The sequence below is a fragment of the Lipotes vexillifer genome, unplaced genomic scaffold (genome assembly GCF_000442215.2).
Source record: "Lipotes vexillifer unplaced genomic scaffold, Lipotes_vexillifer_v1.1 scaffold1783, whole genome shotgun sequence".
In the NCBI taxonomy this organism is placed as follows: domain Eukaryota; kingdom Metazoa; phylum Chordata; class Mammalia; order Artiodactyla; family Lipotidae; genus Lipotes; species Lipotes vexillifer.
In genome coordinates, this window is record NW_006777435.1 from 142,714 (window position 1) to 152,105 (window position 9,392).

The 9,392-nt window shown below is 50.4% G+C and overlaps 3 protein-coding genes across 3 annotated transcripts in view; 1 reads left to right on the forward strand and 2 right to left on the reverse strand.

Annotated features, from left to right (window-relative positions):
- SNAP29 (synaptosome associated protein 29) overlaps nucleotides 1–143 on the reverse strand; it is an 11,033-nt gene extending 10,890 nt beyond the window's left edge. Inside the window, exon 1 of the mRNA XM_007451005.1 lies at nucleotides 3–143. Within this exon, the coding sequence (XP_007451067.1) occupies nucleotides 3–143 (141 nt within the window). The remainder of the gene's footprint in view (nucleotides 1–2) is intronic.
- Nucleotides 144–439: 296 nt separating this feature from the next.
- Nucleotides 440–9,392, forward strand: part of PI4KA (phosphatidylinositol 4-kinase alpha) — a 97,035-nt gene continuing 88,082 nt past the window's right edge. Inside the window, exon 1 of the mRNA XM_007451006.1 lies at nucleotides 440–666. Coding sequence (XP_007451068.1) covers nucleotides 523–666 — 144 coding nt within the window. The 5' untranslated portion in view covers nucleotides 440–522. The remainder of the gene's footprint in view (nucleotides 667–9,392) is intronic.
- LOC103078636 (WW domain binding protein 1-like) overlaps nucleotides 8,464–9,392 on the reverse strand; it is a 3,279-nt gene continuing 2,350 nt past the window's right edge. Inside the window, 1 exon segment of the mRNA XM_082930900.1 lies at nucleotides 8,464–8,647. Coding sequence (XP_082787026.1) covers nucleotides 8,464–8,647 — 184 coding nt within the window.

The window sequence follows — 9,392 nt, forward strand, 5'->3', positions numbered from 1 at the left end:
TCCTGCCGCAGGGCCTGCTGCCGGTCGGCGGGAGCGCCGGGCCAGTCCGCGAGGTCGCGGTTGTCAGTCCACGGCGCTGGCCGGACGCCCTCGTCCTCCGCGTCGTCGTCGAACGGGTTGTAGCTTCGGGGATAGGCCGACATGGCGCCAGCGCTCGGCCTGGAGCAGGCGGGAGGAGCCGGGCGCGGCCGAGGCGAGGAGCGCTCTCTGACCACGGGGCAGCTGCAGTAGCGCAGAGAACCTACAGAACCTTCCGTACGCCCGTAGCCGGCGCCGCGCAAACTCCTTCCGCCAGACGCTCGCCGAGGCCCTGCCTCGGAGCCGCCGGCGCTCGCGGACGCCGGAGGACGCACGGCTCCCGGCCCCCGCCCAGCGGTGGATCTGCCCGAGGCCACGCCCCGCTTGCGTCGGCAGCAGAGAGGTCACGTGGCGGGGAGGCCGGATGGAGCCGCGCCTGCGCCGTAAGCTTCGGCGGGCGAGATCCCGGTGAGGGAAGCCGGCGGGCGGTGCCGAGGGGCGGTGATGGCGGCGGCCGCAGCCCGGGGAGGCGGTGGCGGCGGCTCCGGCTCGGGCTCCGGCGCCGGCGCGTCACGGGGTTTTTATTTCAACACGGTCCTGTCGCTGGCCCGCTCCCTGGCCGTGCAGAGACCGGCATCCCTGGAGAAGGTAGCTCGGCGGCTGGGCGCGGGCTGACAGGGAGAGGGGCCCGGGGCGCGGGAGGCGGGGCGGGGGTCTGCGGAAGGCCGAGGGAGTCCCGGCTGCCGGGGGCGCGGGGTGCTCTTGAGGGAGGAGCCGGCGCGGCTAGGTGCCGAGGGCCGGGGCGCTGGCAGGCGGAGGTCTGGGGCCCTGTGGCGGGCGGGCGGGGCCGTGAGCTCGGGCGGGCTGAGTCGCGGGGCCGTCTGGTGACACCGCCGGGCGGGGGCGGCGGCGAGGGGCACGGGCAGAGCCGAGGGCCGGGGTAGAGCCTGGGGTCGGCTCCCCACTCGCCCTGTCTTCTGTTTCGTGACTCTGGGGCGATGCCGTCCTCGGGGAAGGGGCACTTTTCCGCGCTTTGCCCTCAGTGGTGAAGGGCGGGTGAAGTGGCGTATCTGGAAGCGGTTTCTGAGACGCACATCTGCTGCGCATTGTTTTTCTCTGAGACTAGAGGGGGCGTTAGACCGGCTGAGAGAGGGTGTTTGAAGAAGAGAATTCAAGCCCCGGGGGTTCCTTATCTTGGGAGAAAGTTGAAAGGCAGCCTCAAGAGTGCCTGGGACGGTGGGAAAAAGGCAGCTTTTAGAGTCGGAACGTCCCTGCACCGTCACTGTATGTTGTCTTGGACGTTCCTTCAACCCTTAGAGCTTCTGTGTCCTTATCTGTGAAATAAAGTGGTTCTTGAGCATTAAATGAGTTCAGGCAGAAAGTGCCTGGCCCTGAGTTAGGCTCAGAGTAGGTAGGCAGTAAAGGGCAGCTTTCCTCCCCCACCAGGGCGTGATGATGAGTGAGCACGAAGGGATGGGATTATTCTTCCCTACAGTTTCCTGGCGGATGGAAAGAACGTTGTCTGACAGCAGAAGAGCGCTTGGGAGTGGTTTTATGGCTCTGGTGAGGGAGGTGAAGCTAAAAGGCTGTTGCAGACACCTTGGTAGAGTGACCTGGTCCTTCCTTGTCTTTGTAGGTTCTCAGACTTGCACAGTGCAGGTCTTGGGAGACTGATGCCAGCCTGACTTCTAGTCAAAGGAGGAGTACAATAGAATGGAAAGACTATGGGGTTTTAGCCATAAGATCACCTGAATTTAAATCCTGTGTCATTCACTTAAACTCGTGTGAGTCTGGGCAGGTCAGTTCACTAGTCTGATCCTCTGCTTTCCCCTGCAAAATACAAGGGCCATACTTGATACAAGTATTGCGAAGATTGACAGAATGACATGACTAAAGGGAGGCAGGTGGGTGCCTAATGAACGATCACTGTTATTGCATGAGCCTGAGTGATGGACCACAGTGCTGCTTTATGGAATCAAATCTATCCCAGCTAGTCAGCACATTCTCTTCTTAGGAGGAGGAGCAAAAGTTGTATCTGAAGTTTGCTTGCTGGACTTGGAGAAGAGTGTGCAGGGAATCTTCTTCTTGAAGAAGAGGGTCCTGCGGCTCTAGCAGTGGCAGCACCCTTCCTCACTCAGTAACTGAAAAATGCACCTTCAGCTCAACTCGCCTTCTTCAGTCTTCTTCACTAGTCACAAGAACATTCTGTAACTGCAGCATAGTTTTGTATCTTATGGTAATGCTTGGGTAGTCAAGATTACACAATGTTTTACAATTAATTAATGCAGCTTTTAGGTTGGGCTCCCTAATACCATTCAGTTTCATCGGCTCATTTACAAACCACAGCAGGAAAGAGTTAACAGAGCCCGGACTGCTGTTTTTTTAAAAATTAAAACTAGGCGGGCTTCCCTGGTGGCGCAGTGGTTGAGAGTCTGCCTGCTGATGCAGGGGACACGGGTTCGTGCCCCGGTCAGGGAAGATCCCACATGCCGCGGAGCGGCTGGGCCTGTGAGCCATGGCTGCTGAGCCTGCGCGTCTGGAGCCTGTGCTCCACAGCGGGAGAGGCCACAACAGTGAGAGGCCCGTGTACCGCAAAAGAAACAAAACAGAAAACTAGGCTATTATTGCCAGTGTCTTTCTTTCTTTCTTTTTTAAAATTAATTAATTTATTTATTTTTGGCTGCGTTGGGTCTTCATTGGTGTGCGCAGACTTTCTCTGGTAGTGGCAAGTGGGGGCTACTCTTTGTTGCAGTGCACGGGCTTCTCATTGCGGTGGCTTCTCTTGTTGTGGAGCATGGGCTCTGGGCGCATGGGCTTCAGTAGTTCTGGCCTGTGGGCTCAGTAGTTGTGGTGCATGGGCTCAGTAGTTGTGGCGCAAGGGCTCTAGAGCACAGGCTCAGGAGTTGTGGCGCATGGGCTTAGTTGCTCCACGGCATGTGGGATCTTCCTGGACCAGGGATCAAACCCGTGTCCCCTGCATTGACAGGTGGATTCTTAACCACTGCGCCACCAGGGAAGTCCCCGGGGCTGCTGTCTTCAAAAGGCCTTGCTCACAAGGTTGGACCTTGGCTGGCGTAGCGAACTTTGTGCTTGAACTGTTCCTGAACTGTTCCTTCCATTCTCTAACCGATCAGGATGGTTCACTGTGTCTGACTCTGTAAGCAGCATGGTTTACGGTGAGCACCTGCTTTCCTTCTGGGAATCTGGAATTTTGATGGTTGCTAGGCAGGCAATGCCTAAATGACCAGCCCCCAGTAAAAATCTTGGCACAGACATCACTCTTGTGTTACTGCATCGCTTGCTGCTGTAAGGGGTGTGTGCTTGGGGTGCACCCTCACAGGAGGGAGAGACAAGAGGAAGCCCTTGCACAGCTTTCTCCAGACTCTCTACCTGTGTCTGTTTCTCCGGCTCCGATCCTTTCACTGTAATGAAATTTATCTGCGAGGACGACTATGTATGTGTGTGTGGTCCTGAGGACCCAAAACTACTTCTTTCTCAAGAGGAGGTTTCTGTAGGTGGCTGATTGCATCGGAAATATGTGAATTCCTCTTGTCCTCATCTACGATTTTGAGACTTGATTATACTTGGGATCACTGTTACTATTTAGTCCTATACTGTATGTCTGCTTGCTGCACTCCCCTACTTTAAAACAGTTGATGAGAAGCCCTTAGCATTCCTAAGGGAAAGATTCTTGAGGTTCTTAAGAGTAAAAGAGTTTCTGAGTACCCACCTGGGATAAGAAAGCTGGAGACTTAAGCGGGGAGATGAGTGTTGAAACCCCCCACCCATTTCTTTGTTTTCATTTCTCTTTCTCCTTTTTTCCAGAGAAGACAGAGGACTGAGTGGGGCCTGATGCAGATAGGGTTGACTCAAGGGAGGCTGTTTTCTGAACTAGACCTGACACCTCAGCTCAGACATGGGAGCTCAGGCAGCCTGAGATGCTTTCAGTGGCACTGGGACACATTAATGACACAACTTACCCTATCTTTGTCCCTCGGCATGCCACAGTGGGGTTGACTTACTCCATTCACCCACCCTAACCCCAGGCCGTGAAGCCAAGCGTCTCACTACTGAGTGCATTTTACTTGTCCTTAATTCCTTAATTTTTTTCTTTCATCCAGAAAACATTTATTGAGCACCTATTGTTAATTGGTATGCATTAGGCCAGGTAAATAAGAAACTCCTAATTTGGTTGCTTAGGTGACCAGCAACAAGTCAGTTTTGCTGCAAGTCCCCCATGTGCTCTTGTGCCCCAGGTCTGGTGACCAGACTCCTGCTGTGTTCAGGTAGCCAGACCCAGGGCCCTGGGCATCTATTCTAGGATCCTTATCTGAGCTTTGACCTCTTCCTGTTAGGCTGCCTCTAAGACTGGAGTCCCAGCCCTGAGGCCCACCCCTGGGATTGCAGCCCACCTCTGAGGACACCCTCCGTGAGGCCCACTCAGGCCTCAGCCCTCTCCCTCTGGGGGAAAGAGAGGAGAAAAATTGAGAAGAGAGAGAGTCCTGCCTACACTGAAACCATCTCTGATTTCCATCTGCCTGCGCATCTTTTGCTCTACTTTCCTGGATATTGCCTGTCTTGAGAATGTTGCTGAGCCGCCCCTGCCGAGCCTCCTCCTGGCTCTGCCTGGTCATACTCCTCTGTACCCTGGAAGTCAGGGGACCTGTTCCTGCCTCTTCTTGCCTGGCCTGTGCCGTACTAATGGACCCTGAGCCCAGGACGTGGAGAGTTCTAGGCAGAGCTGCAAAGCAGGCAGCATTCTGTGCCCTCCTGCCCCTCTTCCCACCCTCAAGAGGCTTTGACCAGACTCCTTCCCCATTTCTGAAAATACTCTCTCTTATTCAGTTAGGGTGCCAGAATCTTGAGGAGTTTAGCTAACTGTTGACCTGATGTTTAAAGGGCACTGTGGCGTTAGGGACGGGCTGGACCCTCCCTGGTGGACAGGTGTGCTTCAGGAGACGCGCTGGGTAACTCTTATAAGTAAGTAACTGGAGGAATGTGTGGCCAGGTGCTTAGGACAGTGGGCTTTCTGGAGTTCATGTTTATCCAGTCTGTCCTTTAGAGTGGTCTGCTGTGGAGTGAAAATCCTGGTATTGGCATTTTTTCAGCATCACAAAGCTGAAAATTTCCCATCCTTTCCCATCCCATCCCATTCCTTTGTGAGGCCATGTTAAAAAACAAAACAAAACTAAACTAAAACATGGAGAGGAGAGAGAATAAGCTTCGGCAGAGGATATTCATGTTGCTAGAACCAGTGTTATTAAATCAACTCTGAAATATTTTAGGAAGAAATTGGAAGAAGAAAAATATCTTACCTGTAATCAAGCCACATTAACTGTATTAGTTTTCTGGGGCTGCCGTAACAAAGGGCCACCGTGGCTTAAACAACAGAAATGAATTTTTGCACAATTCTGAGGCTGGAAGGCCATGATGAAGGTGTCAGCAGGGCAGGTTTCTCTACAAGCCTCTCTCTTTGTCATCTAGATGGCCGTCTTCTCCCCGTGTCTTCACGTGGTCTCCCTCTGTGTCTGTCTGTGTCCTAATCTCCTCTTCTTAGAAGGACACCAGTCATATTGGTAGGACTGGCCCTCCCTCATCACCTGATTTTAACTTAATTACCTCTTTCATGACCCTATGTCCAAATACAGTCACATTCTGAGGTACCTAGGCATTAGGACTTCAATATGTGAATTTGATGGAGGACACGATTCAGCCCATGACGTTAACCCGTCAGCACTGTCATTTCTTAAAGCTCTTTTTAAGTTTTTAACCATATATAGCTATGTTCACTTTATTGCTTTTTTCAAAAGTAGCCCATATTTATTATTTTGATGGTGGCATGTCATTTTTTGCATTGACAGACCATACTTAAGCATTTCTCTGTTTAGACTTTCTAGTTTTTCCATGTAAAACAGCATGTTTGTACACTTAGCATGTTGTCTTCTTCTGAATTACATCTTTGTGTTAAATCAATGATGGGTCTTGATGTTTACTGCCCACCTGTTTCCAGAGGGTTGTACTTAGTTGTGATAGCATCAGCAAGACACCTTGTGCATGTTTATCTATAGCTTCACAAGGTTGGATTTTGCTGTATTTTTTCCTGCCAGCTCAGTCAGCCTAAAAGGGTACCTTATTCTTTTGAGCCCAAGATAATGATATTGACCGTGGTTGGCTATTTATATTGTGAATTAAGCAAACAAACAGCTCCCAAGGCAGAATTGCTAGGATCGTGTGATGTTGCCGTGTTTTTGTTTTCCGTTATGTGGAAACTTGAATGTTCTGTGTTCTCTTCATGCTTGCAGTCCTGATGCTTGAGCACTGACTCCTGGCTGTGACCACTCTGGGTCTGCTAGGTGTGCACACAATCCTGACCCTCAACTAACTTACAAATTAGTAGCAGCAGTATTAGGTGCAGGGCTGGCCAGTGTCTGTCCAGAAAGGAGCTGGTGGTGAACTGTGTAGCTTTTCAATAAAAATACCCTGGGAGGATATTTAGCTGTTTTGTACTTTGCTGGGGTGGGAGTGGGAGGTGCAGATAATTTCTAATTTGGGCCCCAAACCTTTTCTCCATGGCTCTTAATAGGTTTGTGAAGAATGTAATAGAAGGTAAAAAAGTGAAAAGTGCTCCGAGAAAGCAAAAGTATTGGGAGGTTACCCTCAGTTGAGATTTTAAATAGGGATGGCTTGGAAGCCATGAGGATGGGCATTTGCAAGTACTAAGCGCATTGGCGAGGGAGGGTCATTTCAGATGGAGAGAACAGAGGGCACAGCACAGAGGAGAATGAGAAACAGCAGGTGATAGTGTTTGGCGGAACAGGATGTGTTTAAAGAGTGGAGATGAGGCTGGAGAAGAAAGCAGGTGACCTTGTTTATGTTCCTAGACTCAGAGTCTGCATCTAATTGGTGAGACAAGGAAGATCCCGTGGATGTTTCAGGGCCTGAGGCTGGTGTGCGTTAGGAAGCTGATTATGGCTGTGTTGTTTGTTTCAGTGCCCTAGGGAGAATCAGGAGTGATGTGTCACTAGCCGTCTGCTCCCCCAGAGGGCAAAGATGTTCTATTTCTGACTCCTCACTGTGGATTCTCTTTTTTTCTGTCAGTGTTTGCAGTGTGCATCCAGTGAAAATGTGGTTGCCTCCAGTCCCTTCCACCAGCAGCTGTTCCCATCATGGATTTTAGTTGCTGAAATGTTTCTGTGTACTTATTTTCCTGGTTTCTTATTTATATATTTTTGTATTTCCTTCTGTCATGAAAAAAGCTTGGCCTTTTGTGAACATTGCCAAGCCAGCCAGAGCCCTACTTTCATTTGTGTGAAAACCTGATGCGTAAATACAGGTTTGAGGCAAAACCCCTCAGGTCTCCCTTGCATTTATTCGTTGAGTCTGAGAGGCTCTATCTTTGCTGTGGAAGCCATTCTCTTCTGAATGTTTCTGTTTAGAGCTGGTCTGGAAGCCGGGATTCAGGACAGCCAAGGGTACACCATTATGAAAGCAAAAGATGGTGACCTCATCCACCCATTCATTCATGCACTAAGTCTTTGAGTGCCTGCTGATTGCCAGGCACTGTGCTGGGCCCTGGACGGGTGCCTTGGAGGGACAAATAAATAGACATGATCTTGCTGTCATGGCATTTACCATGGAGAGAGACAAAGAGCCTTAAACAAAGAACTACAAGTAAATATGATTTAAAATGGTAACAAGTGCCATGAAGCAAAAGTAAATGGTATAAATGGTATAATTTTTTTGCGGGGGGGATCGACTTTATTTGGGCTTCTCACAGTGGTTAGAGCCACTCCATCTTCAGAACAATCACAGCACAGAAATGCGTCACTGAGGCTGCCCAGAAAAGTCTGACCAGCTGAATCTTATTGCTTAAAATACACATATTCACAATAACTGATAAAGGGTGATGTGCCTCACACGGGAATGTGTATTTGCAAATCTTCCGAATGTAGCACCAAACCCTCGACCAACCCCTTTCTTCTAGTTCACCTGGAACATCAGACTCCCTCAAATCTTTCTGGCTCCCTCACAAGTCCTTCAGCTCCCTACTTCTGTCTTTCGTCATGCAGGGCAGCCTCATGTAGCAGGGGCCAGACTGTGATGCTGGACTCAAGCCCAGCTCCACCCACTGTGTTTTCTTCTTCTCGTGCCTTTCGGGTTGGATGCTGCAGTGAACCCAGCATTAAACACATGGACCAGTTCCCTACTCTGACTGGAGAAGGAATCCTGAGAGGGCCAGAATCCATCCCTTCGACCAGTTAACTCAAGCAGGATTCATTTTGGTAAAACTTGATCTTGAGACACTTCAGTGAGTTCTTTGGGATAAAAACAAAAAACAAAACAAAAAAAAGTGGCAGGAAAAGCATCTGAGGGCTGCTGGCACACTCCTGCCCACTCTTGCCACACACCAACCACGCGCTGGACCTCAGCAGAGGGAGGTAAGCCCTACAGCACTGTGGTGGCCACCAAACCCTCCTGGCAATTCTGGGCAGGGCTGACGTCTGGGCCACAGCCAGTCCGAGCTTGACACTGAAGATCTAGTCCAGCTTCTGTCTGAGGTTCCACCTTGGCCTTCTGTCCTGAGCGGTTGTGGACACCCCTGGGGGCTGACGCCGAGGGCCAGGAGCAGCTGAGGGAGGCAGACAGGCTCAGAGCACGTTTCCGTTTACAGGGAGCAGAACACAGGCCTCTGAGTGTCCACGGAGCAATGTGCAAATTGCAGTGATGGGTAGAGTAAAACCTCTACTTGGAGCACAGCATCTCTGGCAAACATGGGGACTGCCGCCGACAGCGCTGCTGAGTACACCCAAGTGCGCAGACATTTGCTCAGTAAACAGTAAATGCGTAAAATAAATTACCTTGAGAGGGCTGCGCCTGCTCCAAACATGTGGGTAGTGTGAGCAGAGTCGCTGCTGTTCAAAGTGTATTCACAGGAAAGCAGGGCTGGGGGCTCACACACAACGGACAGACACAGGTTATCCAGGAAGTCACTGTATACGGACTGCACTTTGTTCAACATAGATTTTGGTTTTGTGGACTCCAAACTCAGACACTCGTTCATCTCACAGCCTTGGATTTGTCTATTTTGTGTGCGTGTGTGTGTGTGTGTGTGTATATATATATATATATATACACACATACACACATATACATGTGTATTCATATATATACTTTCCTTTCTTACCATAACATCAATGCCTAGTCTGAATGTCATCGTTCAAGAGTGGGGGAAGAACCAAACTCTTCATATGAACAGGGCTGGACGGGGAATGTTAGTTTCGGCAGTTTGCTTTTTCCATTCAGGTTATTCCTGTCAGAGCTCAACTGGTTTTTTTTTTGTTTGTTTTTTTTTTTTTTTTTTTTTTTTTTTTTTT